Source organism: Triturus cristatus, chromosome 5_1 (genome assembly GCF_964204655.1).
Source record: "Triturus cristatus chromosome 5_1, aTriCri1.1, whole genome shotgun sequence".
In the NCBI taxonomy this organism is placed as follows: Eukaryota; Metazoa; Chordata; class Amphibia; order Caudata; family Salamandridae; genus Triturus; species Triturus cristatus.
In genome coordinates, this window is record NC_140587.1 from 166,451,116 (window position 1) to 166,473,138 (window position 22,023).

The 22,023-nt window shown below is 45.6% G+C and overlaps 1 protein-coding gene across 1 annotated transcript in view; it reads right to left on the reverse strand.

Annotated features, from left to right (window-relative positions):
• The window catches only part of LOC146830538 (X-linked retinitis pigmentosa GTPase regulator-interacting protein 1-like), a 429,819-nt gene that overhangs the window by 124,621 nt on the left and 283,175 nt on the right, over positions 1–22,023 (reverse strand). The window contains exons 14-16 of the mRNA XM_085604749.1: positions 21,800–21,917; positions 6,957–7,409; positions 1,543–1,709 (exon numbers count right to left, since the gene is read on the reverse strand). Of these exons, the coding sequence (XP_085460875.1) occupies positions 1,543–1,709; positions 6,957–7,409; positions 21,800–21,917 (738 nt within the window). The remainder of the gene's footprint in view (positions 1–1,542; positions 1,710–6,956; positions 7,410–21,799; positions 21,918–22,023) is intronic.

Consider the following 22,023-nt stretch of genomic DNA (forward strand, 5'->3'; position numbering starts at 1 on the left):
CTTCACTATCATTCAATCAGTGCCAGTCCTCAGTGCCTCTCCGTGGGTAGTACCCCTCAGCACCTCTCGCTCAGTGACAGTCCTCAGTACCGCTCGCTCAGTCACAGCCCTCAGTATCTCTCCCTCAGTGCCATTTTCTAGTCAGTGTGCCTGGGTCACTGCGCCCTATACTCACTGTTTCTGTGCCCAGGGCTTGCTCCTCAGTGGACTCCGCAGCAGCTCCCAAATCCTGCTCCCTGGTGCCCGTGCTCCTCTGTCAGTCTCCTGGCTTGAACCCTGAAATCTCCGGGCTCATGGTCCTTTATTTTGGGGCTCCCGGTCTTTGCCTGTGCTCCTGGGCAGTGCCGGCTCACACGGTGTCCTTGCTCTCGCGTCACCGGCGGTGGCGCCCCTTCCCTCTTGCATGGATCATTGAACTCTCTGTCCTCCTGCCCTTCTCATCCCACATGCCGGCACTCCCACCTTCACCAGGCAGCTCTCGCTTCTCCCATGGCGCCTTCCGCTTACCCTGGGGCGCTCCCTGCTTCCTCCTTCTACCTTTCACTTCTTCTCCTGCGCACCTTTCTTATCCCCGCAGCCTCGGTGTTTGGCAACTCTCTTCCAGGAGGTCTCCTTCCGGATCCTAAACTACCCCTCGTGCATGGCTCCTCCCTCGGACCCTCACATGTCACTGTCGTGCGCCTCTCCTCCCGGCAAGTACATATTATTTAGACTGTGTGTGTATTTTTGCATTTGGACACTTCAGGGTCGGATTCCTGCTGAGAACCCATGCTGCCACAGGCCTGGAAGCAGGACGGTCTTCTGATTTTGTTGCTGGGGGACGATTTTTCAAAAATCGGCAGCCCCAGTAACAAAACCGGCCCCCTGTAAAGAAGACGGCCCCCACCCCTTCCGGCCTCCGGGGGGGATTGCCCAGTGCCCGGTATTACCAGTCCGGCCCTGCATTCAGGGTTGTAACGCAGGCTCCTGCAGCCCCGCAGTACAGGGGAACTCCAACCCTCCACAGGACCCCCGATTTTTCAAGGGGGGATCCATTTTGCCCAAGGCCAATAAAATTCTACGAGATATGGAAGACTCGAGGGCCCCTCATCTAGTTCTGCAGGGGGGCCTCATCTTTTTGCGTTAGGCCACTGGTCTCATTCACTCCGTAAGGGTATTACAGAGATCAGCAGGCGAGTCCCAGGGTGTATTCTATGGAGATCGCAGAAAGTGTCCTAAACTTCGGATGCTTAAGGGAAAGTGATGTCAGTCCCTCACCTCTTGTTTCTTGTATAAAAGGTGGGGTAGGGGCTGATGAAATGAGACTCTGTGGCCCAATGTATGGACATCTCAGGCAATGTTTCTCATATTAAGGAAGTAGGTCGGCACCCAGTGCGGCTGCACCAGTTGCACTGCCCTAAAGCCGACCCTGCAGGAACGAATGACACAATACCTAAGTGACCATTGTAAGAAAATCCCAGATCCTGTTTCATGCATTAAGGACCCCAGGATGGTGAATGCGTTAGAGCTCAAGGTAAAGACTGGCTCCTTCTATGTACATACCGTGCCAGGCTTATGCTGCCGGCGTGGTGGGCCCCAGTGACTTTGTACATTGGCGGACATGTAGCCCAGGGCCTTCGTCCTCTCCTGCTGCAGCCGAAGTGTTTGTGGGATTGGAAACCGCAGCCTCACCCAGTACTCCAACATCCCATAGGCCTCTCCGTTTGGACCTGGTCACAGGACAGTGGAAAAAGAATGAGTTAATTATCAACTTTGCGATGTAGACAAATGAAATACACCTAAACACAAACATCTTGTTCTGTCCTGGGCCAGGGATCGAGTAGCTGGGTTGAAAGGAAGGCTGAGGCTCATTCTTTCAAATATATGATGTTACAACGCAAACAATTATAACAATTATAACGCATGTTTTTACAATGCGGTTTTTACATCACAACTACCATTACATTGCATGATTTTACAACGCATGCCATCACAACGCATTTTTTAAAAACTACCATTAGAACACATTCCATTACAATGCATACCATTACAACGCATACCATTATAACGCATAATACTTTTAGGGCAACAGTGTTGGATAGTGTAGGGGTGAAAATGACTATTCCCACTCCAGTGAGTGCAACAGTAGGGAAAGTGTTGGATAGTGTAGGGGTAGAAATTACTATTCCCATCTACCCCAAAACCCATACCCACCCTAAAACTAAAAAATCTCTATGCGTTGTAATGGCATGTGTTGTAGTGACGTGCGTTGTAATGGCATGCGTTGCAATGGCATGCAATGTAAAGGCAGTTGCGTTGTAACATCTGCGTTGTAAAAGCGGTGTGATGTAATGACTGCGTTGTAATGGATGTTTCCCATCCTTTCATTATGAAGGATGCTTGGCCCTGTCCATGGAGAGAATGTGATATTCATGTGTAAATAACAGCACAGTTCAAGGCATGGGGAGGAAAGGGACAGTTGGCTTTGACAGATTCTGTGAATTAGCCCCCACAGTGCTACCATATTTTCAATTTCTCACCCAACCTGATCACCTTAGTAGTAGCAAAAGACCATTCTGGGAAAATGTTTGTTATAGCCGGATAGCCTTCCATAGGGACGAGCAGAAGGCGTGGGCTTAAACAAGGGAACAGTACCTTAAGGCCAGCTGCGGAGGGCTATAAAGCTATTAGAACATTCTGCCACTAGAGTGCATAATGTTCGTACACATAAAACAAAGGCCTCAGGGAGCCCGAGGGGATTTCAATCCCCCCGGGCTCCGTGAGGCCTCTTGTTCACAGCAACAGCTGTGAACGACAGCATTGGAATGTTGGAGGTCCGAGCTTCTACCGGCCATTAGAAACCCCGGAGCACTACATTGTTTTCAATGGAGCTCTAACATTCTAATGTTCTAATATGATTTACAGTGATATTAAATGTGTGTGCATATTCAAGGAAGGAGACAGTGGGGGGTGAAAATAAGAAAGCTTTCCCTTACTGACTGTTGTAGACATCTGATATCTGGATGGTTCAGTGCATCATATTGTTGCCAAAGGATTGGTCTGGGGGGGATGTACTTTAAGGACCCAAACACAACATTCAAAGACACTTGTGTGAAGTTACAGCTCAGTAACACCCAGGCTGGGACATGGGATGATATTCTCCTCTTGGGACACCCATTACCTAACACACGCCTACATATCCCGAAAATGCACTAACAGACCCACCCAGTGGGGTAAAAGGGTCATCCCCTTTGGATGCTATTATCGTTGGGCTTGAGATGACGTTCAGCTTGCTTCATGTTCCAAGTAGAGGGTCTGACTAAACCTGAGACCACAACTGACAACCATGAACCATTGAGAACTAGGGCAATCACAGCTGCCAACAGGACAGTCAGCACTTCCATGTTTCTCCTTCCAGATCTTTGGAGTTCAGTCTAGGACATTTGATGGAGCCTTAGGGACTGACAACGTTTTTGTGGGGTCATTAACCTCGCCAAAGATACAGTGTTAAGTTGCTGTGTATCTGCGTTACATAGTCACTTTCTAATGGATACATTTGTATTTTGTATAGTGTAGTGTACACTCCATAAGAAGCCTTTTGACACTTACTAGCTTAGAAGTCGTAGGCTTGAGGCAAAGATGTGAATTCCAGGACAGCCAAGTTTTTAAGACCCAAAGGTACTGGGTTCCATAGTTTTGCCCCTTGTGTTCCTAATGCCCTGCTGCCCTTCTGACGTATTTACAACGAGGATCTACAAAGTTGGGCTTGTGGCCAGATCTAAGATTTGTTACAGGAACGTATTTCTGTAATATGTCCTGAAATATCAGGGCTATGTCATGGCAGATTTTGTACATCGGACATGCTAGCTTAAAGAGAATGCATGAGAGCTAGTGTAGTTGGCGAATATAGTGTGAGACAGAGTCAAACCTTTTGAGACTGAATATGACTCTACCAAGTACATTTTGGATTATTTGTTAACGGTCTGAAGCTTTGTGACGAAGACCTACATAGGCGGAACTTCCATAATCTAGGCGTGATTAAACAACAGCGTATGCATCCGTTACCTTGTGGGAGAAAGGGAGAAATGTCATAAAGCGTGGCCAGCTGCGAATATCGTGAAAATAGTATTTGGTGACATTGGTGGTCTGTTTTTCCAAGATCAGGTTGGACTAAGGCACTTTGGTTTCAAACAGTGGAAGCTGGGTTGGGGCACTCTCCCAGCTGTGAGGGACACAGGGAAGAATCCAAGAGATTTATTTCATTGAAAACAAGATCTCCATTTTAGTAGGATTAAGTTTAAGGAAGGTGTGAGCCATTCACGATGCAATTGCGTTCAAGGTGGCTACTAGAGTGTGTAGGGTCAATTTTGACTGATGATCTGTGGGTCAAGTGTAAAAAGAGACTTTTACATTAAACTGTGATTAAGTGGAGTGGTAAGTGATTGAATATATATTAAGTGATGGGAAGCACAGATCCTTGAGACACACCCCAGCATAATGGAGTAGAGGTGTAAAAGAAGCCTTGCTCGATTTGTTGGGTTTTAGCAGTGATCAAGTGTGTAATGTCCTCTGGGAATGCTCCGATATGGAAGAGGGCTACAACAGATAAGATAAATAGCTTTGGTTAAGACTGAGAAGTCATGCACTGCCATTGATAAAGTTGGGCCTAGTCTTAGGCATCAGGTCGACTGAGATGCCTGAGCTGTTTTTGATAATGGGAGGTCAAAAGATGAGTGGAAATGTGTCTCGCGGCATCTCCAGAAACACCAAGAAATCTTTCTCAAGGTTGAGGTGAGCAGATAAGATGGTCATTCCCTATTGAAGCATGCATGCTGGTTGAGCATTCTGCCCATCTCGTTTATACCTTTGTAGCGAGTGGCCAGAAGGATTCGTCTGGCTGACCTCAGGTTTCTGGAGGCCAGGTAATGCTGGAGATCTGCATGGGGAACCTGGCCTGTGGTTATGTCGAGCTGTTGAGAAGGCTAGATTTTTAACCTGTGATCTTTCTTTGATCTAGGTCATACTGAAAACATGTTATTGTGGGATGTATTTTAATTTTCTGTGCGCCTCTCTGTAAGTCATAATAGCGTGGTGCGTTAACCTGAGGAAGTAAAGGTGTTAGATCTCATTCTACAGCAGGGCACTGCTAGCACTAGCAAACTGTGAGTGGAAATGAATACATCGACTGCTATGAACGGGAACTGAGGCAGGGAGCTTACACTGGAAGTCACTACTTACTAAAACCCTGGGCCTATGCTAGAGCCTCACTATGTTGAGCATACTCCAGAGATGACCAGGGTCAGGCTCACACCAGTCCTGCATTTACAGATGAGAGCAGGACCCGTCACTGCCACTTTAAGAGCTGCCCTTACAGCCCTGGAGCAGCAGTGTTCTTCTCTAGGTGGCGCAGAGACTGGGAGTGGGGGTCCACAGGTTGCTGCAGCACACCCAAAATAATCATGATGGAGTTCAGAAGGTCAATGAGATATAAAGCCTGTTATCTTCTCATAGTTACTGTGCATTCAAAGACAGATGTCTGGCGCTGTCTGCTGTCAAATTGCTGCTTATTCTTTTAACATGGAAATGGGCGTTTACTCTTCTTTATCTGACTGCAATGTTACAGGACTTGTAAAGTGAACTATGTGACAATCTACCTGGGTATTGGGAGTGTGAAGGAAATGCTGCAGGATGTCAGTTTTTTCCAATGACACAATAACATTTTAAATGCCTGTAAATAAACTATACAAATCATTCAACATGAAATGGCAGAAGAGCACAACTGAAGCACATTCTTCTATAGTCCTCAAGTTTGATGAAAACAAAGAATTTAATACAGCCAAAACGTATCAAGACATTTTACTAGGTGATGTGCAAATGATAAATATTTGTGAAATATAATTTCCACACATTTTTGGTGTATTATATAGTTTAACCAGTAAAACTGCACATCTCTGCCAATTATGGGGCCTATTACGATAGCGGGCGGACAAAGTCCGCCCTCCACCGTAACGGTGAACGGGACCGTCCGCCAGAGGTGTGTCAGTCCCGCTGTGGCCATTAGGATGCCACCGTCACCGTGGCAGTAGCATCCCCCATCCACAACATTGTGGCGGGCGGTGCTAACAGCTTCGCCCGCCACAATGCTGTGGATGCACGTTGTGCATTGGCATGCACAAGGTGACAGGCACCACGCGGTGCCTTCCACCTTGTCCACGCCAATGTAGGTGACACAACGGGCCCCCAAAGGCAGAAACCGCATGCCTTTCCATGGCAGCAATGCCGCCATGGAAAGGCACATCTCCACCATCATCATGATATGGATGACGGTGTCTTGCAGACACCACCACCATATCATGCTTTTTTTCCGCACGGTCGAGGAGTCGACCGGCGGAAAAGTGGCGGACGGTCTTTCTGTCCGCCGCAGACCCCCAGCAATACTATTATGGCGGGGGGTTAATCAGGCAAGGATGGCAGGCGGATCACCCCCGCCGGGCCAGCGGTGGCTTCCGCCGGCCCGGCGGAGGCAATACGCCCGCCATCCTAATGGGCCCCTTAGTGTCTATTTAAATGAAAAATGTGATGTTTCTAAATGCAAGTGTGCAACCACACCATGCTTTAGTAAAATATCTGTGACAGTGTTCTCCAAAATGAGTGGGCGCGGCTCATTTGCCACACTTGTTCTTAGTGTGACAAGCTTGGATTTTTCTCAATTCCTATGACTTCAGTGATGTAACATTGATGGCAGCAACCCCACTCTGAACATTGTTCCAGCACAGTATAGCTCCCTCTGGGAGAAAACACAATATGCACCCATTCACACAGTGTTAGTAGAGACCTTGCACAGACTTTTACCTTCAACCGTCATCTTGGATGTCCATCCTGAACCCCCCTAGTGTTCCTGGGAACAGTCTCACTGACTCACATTCACTCACTAGTTCCTACCGCTCACTTGGAAAAGGCTAGTGCTGCCAGCCTACCATTGAGTTCCGCTGCGCCATGGACACAGTCTCCGCTGTCCAGGACTTGTCCGAACTTCAGCAGACAGGCGGCCAGCATCCTGTGGTCTGCACCCTCGGCCAGGTGTACATCCAGGCAAGCTGATGCGCCCTGCAGGTACTGCAGAAAGGGCTCGTCCAGTTTCACAGCGTACTGGGAGGTGAAACTGAATACCGCCCGCGGGCCGGACACGACAGGCGTGGCGTGTGTCTCAAAGTCGTAGAAGGAATAGGTGCAGAAGATGGCTGGCTGTGGGTCGCCTGCTTGCCTCAGAGCCTCGGGGGTCAGGTGCACCTGATGAATGTGCAGCTCGAAGAGGTTCTCGCCCCGGCGCAAAGGAGGCGTGTCATCAGCCAGGGGATTGTCATCATCTGGTGCTAGTGGGGATCGGAACGGCAGGTGAGAGGTGCCATATGCCAGGTCTTTTAACTGTCCTGAAACATATATGAAGTTAATACCAGTTGTCGAACTAGTTATGAGAATATACATTTCTTGGAATGGATGCTTCTAAACATTCATGCAGATTGGAAAATGTTTATGTCAACAAGATGCTTTAGCCTATGACCAGGAAAAGCCCTCAAATATGTTACGTTTGTATGAGGGCTCAGAGTCCTACGAAGAAGAAGAATGAGGAGATGTTATACATATGCATAAAATCATTGAATAACCCCTTGTATGGATGTATGTCGAAAAAGGCATCTCAAATGTATTCGGTGGACTGCAGAGGAGACCGCTCACATTTAAAAAGGAGCGCCAAAGATAATATGTGTGTGTGTGCGTGTGTCTGTGTGTGTGTGCATAGGAGTGTGTGGTAGCACAAAGGGGAGACTATATCAGCCCACTTGCAAAAATGTGAAAAAATGAAACATATTTTGGAACAGGTGCACCAATAAACATACAGTCACATGTATTACTACAGTGCAAAGGTTAAATTCAATGTTATTAGCATTGTAGAGGCTACCTAATATGAGAAAACGCTTTTTTATTAGCTCTTATATTGCCTGAGCTAATACAATGTCTATTTAAAATGATTTCTTTTGACTGTACAGATTTGCCCCCTTACGTTTTAATTCTTATAACTACTACATGATGAGAACGTAAAATGTAACATACAACTGTGTTTGTAACAACAATTGCAATTTCATGTTATACCTGCTTAAAGCACACAATAGCCTTAGCATTACTGAACATGTACACATATCTTAAATACACTGCCATTTTGTTGGTTTGTGTAGTACATTGCAGCCCAACTGTTCTAGTACCCATAGCCTCATACTAAAGCAATGAAGCAAGAACTGCAGAAATTAGCGAGAAGAGACCGCCGCCTGCTCATGGGCGCCTATCTGACATTTTGTTTTATCATGTCCTCTTTCCTCCATTCAGTTGCATTGGGAAAAACTGGCAATGTATTAAGAGGTCATTGTGATGCATTACATATCGCTCACCTCCTACACAGAGGATCTCACGCTCATTGTAGACTGTAGCTTGTGAAGCTTTGTCACTTCGTGTACGACTCTCCCCCCAGGATACTTTTATGCTGATATATCGTCCTCCTGGCCCTAGAGGCACATTTCTTGACTCGATTAGTTCTCTTTTGGAGGTAGGGCTGTGTGCGAACTCCTTCACTGTCATGGGAGACTTCAACTTCTATTTGGAGGATTCATTTGATTTGGACAATATGAGACTGATGAAATTAATGAGCGGAGGTGGTCTAGGAGAACGGGTAACTGGTCCTACACATGTTGCCGGGCACACCCTGGATGGCATATTTTCCAACAACACCGGTCTTGCCATATCGGAAATGTTGCCACTCCCTTGGTCGCAACATGCGCCCATTATTTTTACGCTTTTACAAACGCCTCTAAACCAGTTTAATCCCAAGCCCAGGGAGAGCATTTCCATACGGGCTAGGAAAAATATAGATAGCACTGACATGGGGAATTTTCCAGCAAATGTAGATGAGGCCGCGGCGCTGTACTCGAGGTGGATGGATACCGCTTGTGACAAATTTGCGCCGGCTAAGTTATACACACCCAAGCGGGCCCAGCCCTCAGCACCTTGGTTTTCTGCTAACTTGCAAAAGCACAAAACAGATTGTAAGAGGCGGGAGACGGCTTGGAGGAAAGGATACAACAGTCAAAATAACGAAAAGTATAAAGAAAGCCTCAGCATTTATATGAAATTACTCTTAGAAACGAAAAAAGCTTACTTCACGGAGCAGATAAAAGAGGCCAAATCCTCGTCCAGAGAACTGTTTAGGACCATCACTATCCTTACGAATCCAACCAAACCTAACTCGCATAGTAGCTCTGCACTGTGTGAATCGCTAGCTCCCATTTTCCTTAATAAGGTGGAAGTTATCTTCTCCTCCTTTTCCAATGCTCAAGGGGAGGTGGGTGATGCGGCAGCTAGCCCAGAGTTGGTGACGTCGGCGTCAGATAGACTAGAGGGTTTTAAACCCCTACAGACCTCGGAGGTCATAAACCTTTTGCTGGCATCTCGGTCAGAGTCTCCTAGGGACCCTTGCCCAGTTCCGGTGTTTAAAAACATTCCTGAGGTCGTTGCAACCACCCTTACACCCTTGTTTAACACCATCATTGACTCAGGCCAATATCCCAGAATCTGGCAATCCGCTTCAATACTTCCCCTGATAAAAAAAACGAATTTGGATAAAAACGATACCAACAATTACAGACCCATGTCCCGACTCCCGTTGCCAGCTAAGATGATAGAGAAGGCCATCAACAGGCAACTCAGCTCTTTCTTTCAGTGTACCAACGCGCTTGACCCCACTCAGTTTGGCTTTCGTGCAGGACACAGCACGGAGCTGGCCCTTATCAAGGCCACGGAGGAGGTTAGAGCAGCAGTTGACCAGGGTGGTGTGGCGGTCCTGATTTTACTGGACCTGTCAGCGGCCTTCGATACTGTCCATCACGATGTTCTGATGGACCGATTATCGAAGGCGGGGATGCAGGGTAGGGCCTGGAGCCTCTTGAAATCTTTCCTGGCTGACAGAATTCAAACAGTAGATTTGGGGCGGGATAAATCTGAACTTTTTGCTCTCCCTTGCAATGTGCCTCAGGGGTCCTCCCTCAGTCCCATGCTTTTTAACATTTATGTCAGTCCGTTGGCGGCACTGATAAGATCCTACGAACTGCAACTAACATCCTATGCAGATGACACACAAATTGTGTTGTCCATACAACGAGGGACTGAAGCGGCTATGGCCTCTAGATGTCATGATTGCCTGAAAGATATCTCTGGCTGGATGGCCTCTAACTGCCTGAAACTGAACGCAGGCAAGACTGAGGTCATTATATTTGGGAACAATCCCAATCTCTGCACACCTGACCTGTGGCCCGAAGTAATGGGCAAGCCACCAGCTCCCACAGTTAAAGCCAAGAACCTGAGAGTGATCATGGATCACAAACTTGATTTTGGAGACCAGGTCAGTGGAGTTGTATCTACTTGCTTTTACCTCCTTAGAATACTGAGGAAAATTACATTTTTCCTTCCAGATAAGTGTTTTGGAACAGCAGTCTCAGCCCTCATTTTGTCGCAGCTGGATTATTACAATAGTCTGTACCTGAACTTGAAAAAAAAACCATCTGTACAGCTAGTACAAAATGCGGCGGCCAGACTGCTAACAGGCAACGTTTGCCTCTGCTCGAGATGGACTTCGGCAACTGCATTGGCTGCCAGTAACAAAAAGAGCACAATTCAAAGCAATGTGCACTATTTTTAAGTCATTGATGGGCAGTGGCCCGGAATTTCTGAGCAGATGCTTTGAATGGTATGTTCCGGGTAGAGCTTTGCGCTCTTCCGAAGGAAAACTAGTATCTGTTCCCCGAATAAAAAAAAAGCTAGCTGGGGTGGCACCAGCTTTTCCTTTTGTGCTGCGAAAGCCTGGAACAGTCTTCCGTGGCATCTTAGGAATGCCTTGGAGCTTCTTTCTTTTAGAAGGGGGCTGAAGACATGGTTATTCGCGGTATAAGACACCCCTCCTTTGGATCCTGTGAGTCAGTGCTTAGCGCCAGGACACCTTTGGGTATAAGTGTGCTTTAAAAGTTTCTATAACATAACATAACAGTGGCACAGCCCACTGGGTGGTTGCTTCATCCCTACCAAGGCAAGGAAATCCTATAGTCTAATGAAGACACCCAAAATTGTCCTGCTTAACTCAGCAATAAGAGGTTTTACCTATCTTAGCTTCTCTCACCAGATTTGCTTTTACTCATTTAGTCACAATTATTTTAGTTGGTATTTGTGGCTTCCAACATATGACATCACATGCTTCTCAAGGCTTTGAAACACCTGCCTTCTCCCAATAATTCCTTTAGATAAAAACATTTCTCTGGGAGTATCCTCATATCATTGACTGCTCTTGAAGAAAGGAATAGAATTGATGGCACTTTTTCTCCAAGCCATTCAATTACAAGGGGTTGATTCCTCAACAGTATGTCAAAATTATGAATTTCTATGATACATCTGCATTCAAAGATTCAACGAAGACTTCAGAGACACCAGTCCAAAAAGGCTGGTCTCATAGACATATGCTTCCAAGTTCAAGCACTTAATCTCTGGTACTCACCTTTACTTAATGTGACACACAGCCAGCCAACACCTCTTCTAGAGGGTCCTAAAATGTGACCAGTCATGCAGTAATCTGAGACTATTCCCATAATTCTGGGAGTTTCATATAGTGCCAAGTGATAGATTCTAATGGGTAGAAGCTTCTCACCTTGAATCTTAAAACATGTATGAAACAATTCGTTCAGAGCATTGAATACTTCAGAGCACTGACTAGTCACCAGTCACTGTGACATTATGTCCCTTTTTTGTTAGGGCATGAATATCAGGCAAAGCTGAAATTGTTAACGCTGAAAGGTTGTCTCAAGCTTCTGAGGGATCAACAGGTCCTAGATTGTTAAATGGAAAGGGATAGGCAAAAAGGGAGAGCATTTGATGCAGCTTCATGTAGGACCTGCAAGTTCTGGCCACCTTGGTGTTAGTTTAGGGTCCACAATATGAAAATGTGAACTGCTGGATCTGAGTTATTAACCTGGACAAAGGTTTGGCAACAGACATATTGAACCGTGGACACAGCATCCTACATGCTCGAGCCTGCTGAGAGCCGATTTTGATAAAAGTGTTAGATAAGCACAATCAAAAAGGGCTCCGCGGATTCAGGATCATAGGTACAGTGACCCAGGATCTCAAAGACAAAGGGCCTTATTTATGAGGCCTTGCGTCAGTTTTGCGCTTCCATTGCGGCACTTTTTGTGACGCATCGGCGTCCTAAAACATGCCTCCTGTTGCGCCCTATTTACATAGTGACGCATCTAAGCAGATGCGTCACTTTGTAAACCCCTGCGCTACATTATACCTGCGTCAGGTATAATGTATGCAGGGGGGGCGTTCCCACGCTTGCCCCATGTGAAGGGACATATTGCTTGAATTGCGTCACTTTTGGGACAAAATTAAGTTAGTATCCTCGGATTGAGGGGACTATGTACACATGATTTCAAAAGTGTGGTATCAATCATTTAATATTTGTGATATTATTACGGCTCATGCGTGGTTATGGGCAGATTATGTGGTTCATTGTGCTCTTTTGGCTCGATTCGAGACGCTTTTGAAATGATGTGAACATAGCCCCCTCATGATATTATATTTGTTATAGGACTAATCCCTGACGAAGGGTAATGGTACCCGAAATGCATTGGATATCATAGTCCATATACTATGATTTATACAAGAATATGAAAAAAAGATTATAAATAATGTATGAATAAAATACATGGATTGAAAATCACCCAGAAATAATCTGCCTATCTTTATAATCAACTAGAAGAGCCATTAAGAAGGACATAAGTGGTGCCCGGGGGACACATTCCTTTCTAGGAAGTGCTGTAATCAATTTTTTCAAGACGTCGAGAATGAAGACGGCGCCCCAGGAGCACACATAAACATTGAAAAATTATATTAATTTTTGGAACTAACGTAGTAGCGCGTATTCAAACCCAAGAATTGTATCCACGTTTCATTCTAGGAATACGCAGCACACCCACCACAACTATGGCATATGAAGAAATTTCAAACATGACGGACTAACGAGCAGAAACATTTGCTTTCAAAGAAGATGAAGTGTCACAAATTTACGCATTAATACATGAGGAAACAACACAAACAACCACCAATCGGAACAAGCAACAGAACATATAACAACTTTTATATCTATCAAAACGTGAAATAAACCACAGACTACATGCCAGCACCTTAATCAAATACCACCGAGCACAACGAATACCACGTGGATTAAGAATACCATTGAAACCATCTCTTTGTAAAAACGCACAAAAGTTTAAGGACTGCTGGTATGTGATCCTTAATAAATGTTCCTTAGATTTAATTTGACTCATTATTGAAGAACTCTCAGTCATATTGGAAGAATTATCAAAGGAAATAGTCACCGTCACTAACGAACTCACAAGCTCGATGTCAGCAGCTGAATGGACAAAAGTACTTGATGATATCAACAAACAATTGACAAAACATTCTCAGGAAATCAACGAAAGAAAGATATGTAAATTTTGTTGCGATACAGTAGACTACAAACTGGGAGAAGTTTACAGCTGGGCAGAAGTCTACGCCAGACGAAGACAGAACAAACCATACTCACAACACACAGATACCTCATCAACTGACAGTGATACCACTAACAGACCACCAAGAACCACTATTCCATCATCAACTGAACCTCCACAAATCCAAACGCAAACAACAATACAAGCACACACATCAGGACAACCTTTTTTAGAGGAAGGTCGTTTAGAAAAAGGAGACCCAGGAGGGGCAAAAGAAAAGGAAACACCAAATACCAGAAGTACTACTGGAGCGAAGAAAGAAAAGGCGAAGAAACAAACAACGACTTGAGTTTGGTCATCAATATACCAAATCAACAGTTTAACGACATTGAACTACAAACATTATAAAAAGGAACTTCATATGTTTACACCACCAACACTAACCACCTGGAACTTGAATTAAGCTTGTTTAAATTTATGCAGAAACTACGACTTCGACATTATTTTAAATCATACTAATGCCTCAAGTCACCACAGAGCCTGACCAACTATGTGGACTATCTCCTCCTAGCACCTATATGGCACCTATCAGCCACAAGACATTAGATACGTTTGAAAGTCTAGCAAAACGAGACTTATTCAAACTGAACCTCACCAAAAAGGGCACAAAAACAAATCTCACAAAAAAAGAGTTTGGCATCATAAAAAACATCGCCCATAATCCTAAAATAACGTGTCAAAAAGCTGACAAGGGAGGAGCCCTAGTCATATTGAACACAGCCGATTATGAAGAGGAAGTAAATAAACATCTTTCAGACGAAACAACGTACATCAAATTGGATACAAACCCCACAGAAACTTTCCACACCACTCTAAAAGATCTCATACATCAAGCCTATGCCAATGGTGTGATCAATGATAGAACAAGAAGATTTTTATTCCAAGAGCATCCAAAGAGCCCAACCATTTACATGGTACCGAAAATACATAAAGACCCCATTCATCCACCGTTCAGACCTATAGTGTCGACTAAAGGTAGTATCCATGAACCGATTGGACAATTAATTGATCAATACCTACAACCAATGGTTTTTAAAATGCAAACATTTGTAAAGGACACCACAGACTTCCTCAATAAATTACAAAACATTACAATTGACACAGATGAGACCATTCTCATGTGCACAATAGACGTGAAGTCACTATCTACTTCAATACCCCACAAATCAGGAATAGAAGCAGTGGAGCATGCACGTTTGCATTCGGATCTGACACACAAGTCTTACTTGTGGAATTATTACAATTCACTTTGTTCCAAAGCTATTTCAAATGGAAGAATCAGTGGTTCCTGCAAATGACATGCACTTCCAGAAGGCAATTGCGCCGCGCCTTCGTACGCCAATTTGTTCATGGATACGTTTGAACAAGACAACATTTTAACTCAGGACCCATGGAATAAACATTTCAAATTATTTTTACGTTACATAGACGACATGTTCGTCTTATGGAATGGTCCAAAATGTACTCTAGCCGAAGCATTGGATAAACTCAATCATGTAAATGATAGAATACAATTCACACATGACATATAAAGAGAGAAAATAACATTCTTGGATGTCCAAATAACTTTATCAAACAGCACATTGGAAACAGACATATACAGGAAACCAACGGATCGGAACAACACACTGCACTACGCTAGTTTCCATCAAGAGTCATTGAAACAACATTTACCCTATTCACAAATGTTGTGAGTAAAGCGTATTGTATCCAACCCACAAACAGCAATAACAAGACTCCATGAAATATCTGAACGCTTTATACAAAGAGGCTACCCAAACAAATTACTAGATGAAGCCAAACAAAGATGCCAACTCAAAAGCAGAATTGAACTATTACAAAAATCAACACATACAAAAATGAATCGTATAGTGATGGTGTCTAAATTTTCCACTGCAAGTCAAAAAATGAAACGTATCATAAAACAACATTGGCCAATGCTAACATTAGAACCAGATATCAATATTCTATTTAAGGAGTTACCTACCTTTGCATACACTAGAAATAAGAACTTGGGGGAAATGCTTAAACACACCACGACAGAGGACAAAAAAATGTACAAAGGAACCACGGCTTGCCACAATTGTTACAACATATGCAACACAATCATAACTGGTACAATCATCACACACCCAAGAAAAGGTCAAAAAATCAAACTCACAGTCACACCTACTTGTGACACCATGAACACAGTTTATCTGCTCAAATGCCCATGTGGCAAAGTCTATGTCGGTAAAACCGAATGGAAAATAAAGACCAGAATTAATGAACATAAATCTAATATACACACCAAGAACCCCAAATCAGTTGTGGCTAATCATTTCCACCAAAACAATCACAACATCAGCCAACTTAAATTCTTGATCCTGGAAGTGGTAGTGAAAAAAGAAGGTCGTGATAACTAAAAATACCTCCTCCAGCGAAAAAACTACTGGATAAAAAAGCTGGACAGCATACATCCATTCGGAAAGAATGAACGTTTAGAACTGGCTTGTTACCTATGATGAACTTTAGTATTTGTTTACCATTTGTATTATTTATTTACCTATTTGTTTATTTTTATTTCAATTGAATCATGCTTTATTACTTCTTTGTATACCTGTGTCATGCTACACTCAAAGATGGCCACCATATTCATAAGACACAAGTCCTTTTTCTATTACCATAATAGTCAGGTTTTAAATTACACTAGTACCGGGAACAAACACACCACACACCCGACGGAACAGCACATGAGATTAGTGAACGAACAGCAAGGTATGTAAATAAATGTCCTGCAAGTATATAATGGCGCAGATAAAATACTCAACTTTTACTCGAGTCGTGTATAAGCTTTAATTCAAGCCGCTTTACTTGTTCCAACTAGGCTACGTGGAGCACGCCAAAAACTCACAAACACTTTGTTGATCCGATTTCGTTCCACCATTTTTTGTTTCTCACAGTATGAAAACGTTCTAACAACATGGTAAAACTGAATACTGGTTTATTTACAAACCGGACTCTTCGCGCTTTATCAGCCGATATGCACCATGTCTTTTCTTTATATTCACGTTTTATTAACGACACCATAGCGCATGCAATTTTATCTTTACCGATATAACGGAAGACATCATATCAGCCTTGTTCTCCATCACCTTTGTACCTCAATCCAACCACATACTCGCTACTAACATATCTTCACGACTCGAGCCAACAGAGCACAATGAACCACATAATCTGGCCATAACCACGCATGAGCCGTAATAATATCACAAATATAAAATGATTGATACCACGCTTTTGAAATCATGTGTACATAGTCCCCTCATGATATTATGTTGGTTATTGGACTAATCCCTGATGAAGGGTAATGGTACCCGAAATGCATTGGATATCATAGTCCATATACTATGATTTATACAAGAATATGAAAAGAAGAATATAAATAATGTATGAATAAAATACATGGGTTGAAAATCACCCAGAAATAATCTGCCTATCTTTATAATCAACCAGAAGAGCCATTAAGAAAGACATAAGTGGTGCCCGGGGGAAACATTCCTTTCTAGGAAGTGCTGTAATCAATTTGTTTCAAGACGTCGAGAATGAAGACGCCACCCCAGGAGCACCAATAAACATTGATAAATTATAATAATTTTTGGAACTATCATAGTAGCGCTTATTCAAACCCAAGAATGCTGACAACTAGACCAGTGACCTGCACACCCCCAGCGAGTACGCCGGTGACGGGTGGCAATGAGGGACCCCCCCCCCCCTCGGAGCGTTAGCGGAGTGGTCTGGGCTGCCGTACGCCGGACCAGCGTAGGGCCTGCAATAATGACTCGTGGGCTCTGGCCGTGATCCAGTCCATGTCCGGACAAGGAGTTAACTGATGCGTGTGTCCCTGTTGTAGTGTCCACGGGACCCGGTACACTAAATGCAATGTCGCAGCCTCTGACTGGCATCCTACACGAACGTCATGGACGCAAGGGAAGGCACTGTCCCCACATTCAACCACACATCCATACCTGAATGATGTAAGACATGACACAGCAGTGCATCACTGGATGTTTATTGCACATCCAGTGCTGTTCTGCAGATGGAGCAGTACAGGGCAATGCCGAGCACACTACACAATATGGGCCCGTGGAGGGCCAGCCAGAGTCCATCCGGGTGACAAGTACTGCGGAAGAGGAAGGGTACAGTCCGCAGTCTGTCCGCCATGTCATTGGTCATCAAACAGGATGTGGCAGTCCATGTCGCTGTCCAAGGTGAGTGCATCGGAGTGTATCGGGGGTCATGAGGCCATGTGCGGGAACAAGCAGAAATAGGCCAGGTGGCGGAAATGAATGCTAGTGCCTCCTTTGGATCACAAACTCGTCCTCGGACGTGTGTCCTGCCCCACCTGTGGGTGCTGCAGTACCAGCTGCGGCACTGTGTGCCACTGACACATCAGGTGCCTGAGTAGATACGCCTGCCGCACTGGGAGGTACTGACACACCAGGGGGTGGAGATGTGGATGGTGTGGGGGCAGCAGCACTCATCAGCGCCACACCTTGTGGCGGCAATGCCATGATGGAGATCTGCAGGGCATGATAGATCCCAGCTACATTTCGATGATGTGCAGCGGTGGCACACGATGTTGCAATGTGGCATGTACCAGGAGTGCGGGCCTGCAGGTACGGGGACATGTAGGAGTGCTAGGATGCTCGGGGTCTTGTCACTTGCATGCCAGGTGTGATGTGAATCAGTCTTGCGGATGCATGAATCGGCTTCCTGGCCTCCTTCGCAGCGCGATCCTAGCCAGCCATGGGCTGGACACCTGTGTCCGCCCTGTTCAGACCATTGGCCTACACCCAAGTGGGTGCACACCTTCGCAGGCCAGCGTCACGGTGTCGTTGGCATGGCGCTGGACATGCACTGACATGCATTAGAATTGTGTCCCGTAGGAGTGTACGTGAAGCAACCGTGCAGCGCACACAAGTGTGGGTGCCCGTTGCAGGGAGGCACAGCTGTGTGGCGATGTGACACACAGTGAGTCCGCCCATGTGCATCATGCTGGGCATGTCATCCATGATTCCCTGGGTCGTAGACGTACCACCACATCCACGACCGGCCTCTGTACCTCCCCTGTATGCATGCAGCCTGTGATGATACTCTAGGGATGAAAGGTCCTTTGTCTGTACTATCGGGTGGTAGCACATCTGCAGCTCCGAACAGGAACTTGCATGTGCGCAGCACCACCTAACAGGTATGATAGCATTTGCTTGCGACTCCCACACTACGCACTGCCCGGTGTGAGACCAATGTATACACATCCCACACGCAGTAGTCTATGGTCCTAGTTTGCGTGCGTGATATGGCCTTCACACATACTCCCACCCCACCCAAGGCCTGCACCCGTTGCACACAGACACTGCTCATTGAAGTGAGCTGTGCAATTTCATCCACAGGACTGTCTCAGGGCAGGCCAGTGCCACTTCAAGCAGGGCCACTGATGCAATGGCAGACCTTCCCGAACACATGGTCTACTCCAGTCACGTGGAGCTGTACCGTGCACGTCTGCTGCATGTACTGGGTGCACTGCCGTTGGCAGTGCTGCGGATCAGTTTCTGGCTGAGCTTCCGCCTTGCGCACGTCACCTGCGTGCAGCCTGTGTTGCATTGTCGCTTGTGCATGTACGAGTGGACCATGGATGTATGCATCGCCAACGTAGCGGTAGGTGACCTGGATTTCGATGTGTGTGTGCGCCCCCTGTGGGCCCACGACCAGGAGTGTCACCAGGATGTTCACTTATGGCATGCATGGATGTTTGGCATGTAGGCTGGAAACTCGACGTGGCAGATTGCACGAGTCGTCGTGTGCAGTGAGCACATTGAGCCTCTACCCAATTGGGCTTTGCTGCACATTGGGTTCTGTGGTTGGAGTCAGCACATCTGTCCGGGTCAGCTGATGGATTATGTCGACGACATGTCAGATGTGGTGGACGACGATCGTTCATGACAGCGAAAATGGCTGCATTGGCCTGGACTCATGATCCAGAGGCGGACAACCAACGCTGGTTGGCACTGACTTGTATTGGTGATGGACTCCCTCGAGGTGGACATGGGCGCTTTCCTACGTTCCTCATTCATGCATGCTGCTGCATTGATCAGCATATTGTGGCACTTCTCTTGGCCGTACTGACTTGCACTTGTTGATAACGTTTCCTCTCTTTCACTTGTCTCCAACTGTGTTGGCTCCCTGCCATCCGTGTATTGCTATACCGTCAGGACTGTGTGTTTGTACTTGTGCATTGCCATTTCCCTGTTTCATGCCTTGCCAGATGCGTATGGCCGTTTACCGGCCACAGGCCGGTGCACTTGTGTCCTGTGTTTGTTTGTGCACAGGTTGGTGTTTGTACCGCATTGTTTTGAATTTTGGTGTGCTCTACTTCCTATGTGTGTGCTGCATTGTGTGTGAGATGTCCCTTCAGCTCTTATTTGGCTCATCCTTTCAGACGGTGTTGTGTTTACTTCTGTGCTTGTTCTGTGGTGTGACATTGCCGGGTTGTGTGACTTATGCTCCTGGTTGGTGTTGTTACTCTTGGGCTTGGTTTGTCTGCATTTGTGCTGTGCTTAGTTGTGCCATTGTGCCCATCTCCCACCGTCCCCCCTGTCCCTGCTGGTTCCTCTCCCTGTTGTGTCTGTTGTTTGGTGCAGTGTCCGGTCCCCGAGTCCTGCTACCGTCTCTAGACTGATGTGGCGGAGACCATTTCTGCCATGTCATCCAGCTCCTGGTGTGGCGCTGGACTCCCACCTCCAGTGTGCATTGCTGCCTTCTTGTTGTTGGCATGTTTCTACTTGTTTGTGCCTTTCGCATCATTGCTGGTGTTCTGGTTTTCTGCCATTGTCCTCCTCCGCTGTCAGGCTGCATTCATCTTGTCCAAGTTGGCCTGCCATGTACAATATTTTGTTGCCAATGGATTTGGTGGGGTTGTCTGCTGGCTTGGCTTGCCTCCATTGTGGTTGGCTGTTGTTTTCGGTTTGGTCTGTCTTACTTTTTCCGGCCTTTGTTGTGCTTATTCCCGCCTGCCGTGTGTTTCGCGGTCCTGGCGGGGCTTGTCCCTGCTTTCCTCATCGTGGATGGGCTCATCGCAGGTTTTCTGTTGTTGTGGTTTGTTTTTTTTTATCTCCGTCGGGGTGGTTGTATCGCGGACATTGTCCACGTTTTCGGCAGACAGCATGGTACCACCGTGTTGTGAATTCCACGATGACACAGGGTTATATTCCCGCAATAGGCTGCGATATTGAAAGTTGCGTTACGCTACTCTTGCGGTAGTCATCACACGTTCTTGTGAATATACCCCACAGTGTGCTTGTCCTAGGAAAACATGCAATAACGCTTGTGTTAAGCAATTTAATGCTAGTATGTTCTTCCAGCAGCTTTCAGTCACTGTTTCAGGTGAAGGAGTGAGGGAGACAAACAGAACAGGAAAAATTATTTTTTTAGAATAAGGTCCTTCAAAAAATGGACCTCATTTGCCCCACTGGTGGCAACTACAGTGAAAGTATACCATTAATGAGGATTAGTTAAGAAGCTCTGACCTGCAGGACACTCATCTCCAATTTTGATTGTGGTTGTGGGTGGGAGCGGAAATCAGCCTGGCAGGTCCTCCTTATAAACTGCAGCAATATGGTTTGTTTTCAGTGGAGGGCTGAGACCGGTTCCTTGAGCAGTGAGAAGGGCTGCGGGGTGTCATGGGCGAGGGACATGCAATTTGCCTCAGACATTATTTTGCAAAGAAAATATCTTTGGACCACTCAAGTAATGTCGCATAAAGTGGTAGTTATCTCCACTATTAAACCCAAAGTCTGGAGTAAGTGACACTGGTGTGTACTACATACGTGTACAGGAGCCTCTTAATAATGAAAATAGTAGCACAGAGGCAGTCCATTAAACATCCTTATTGACATACCTAGTGTATACCTTATATAATTGTGTTGAAGCAAAAAGTGGACCACTTATACTTGTGCTTAGAAGAATTGAGTAATCTTTCTAAACATGTTTGACATGTGACATGTACTATGCATGTGTATATGAGCACTCTGGAACTCTTTTATCTATGTGCACAAGAGCATGGAGAAGGTTGATCATAGTAAGTGGACAGAATTGCTGAGATGACTTCACATGCATATAGAATTGAACCAGTTTCCTACCTTCGAGCCTTTGCATCCTGGCCTCTCGCAAGTCCAACAAGTGGGCAGCCTTTAACTCCTTCTCCTCCTGGACCCTTTTCTCCTGCTCAGCCTTCAACATCACTGCCTCCAGCTCGTCCTGTGAGAACACACAGGAGCAAATCAGACTAACATAGAAAGCAAATCTTTTAGTAGAATATGCACTTGCAACTGTTGAATCCAAAAATAAGAGGAGTGGTCCAGGC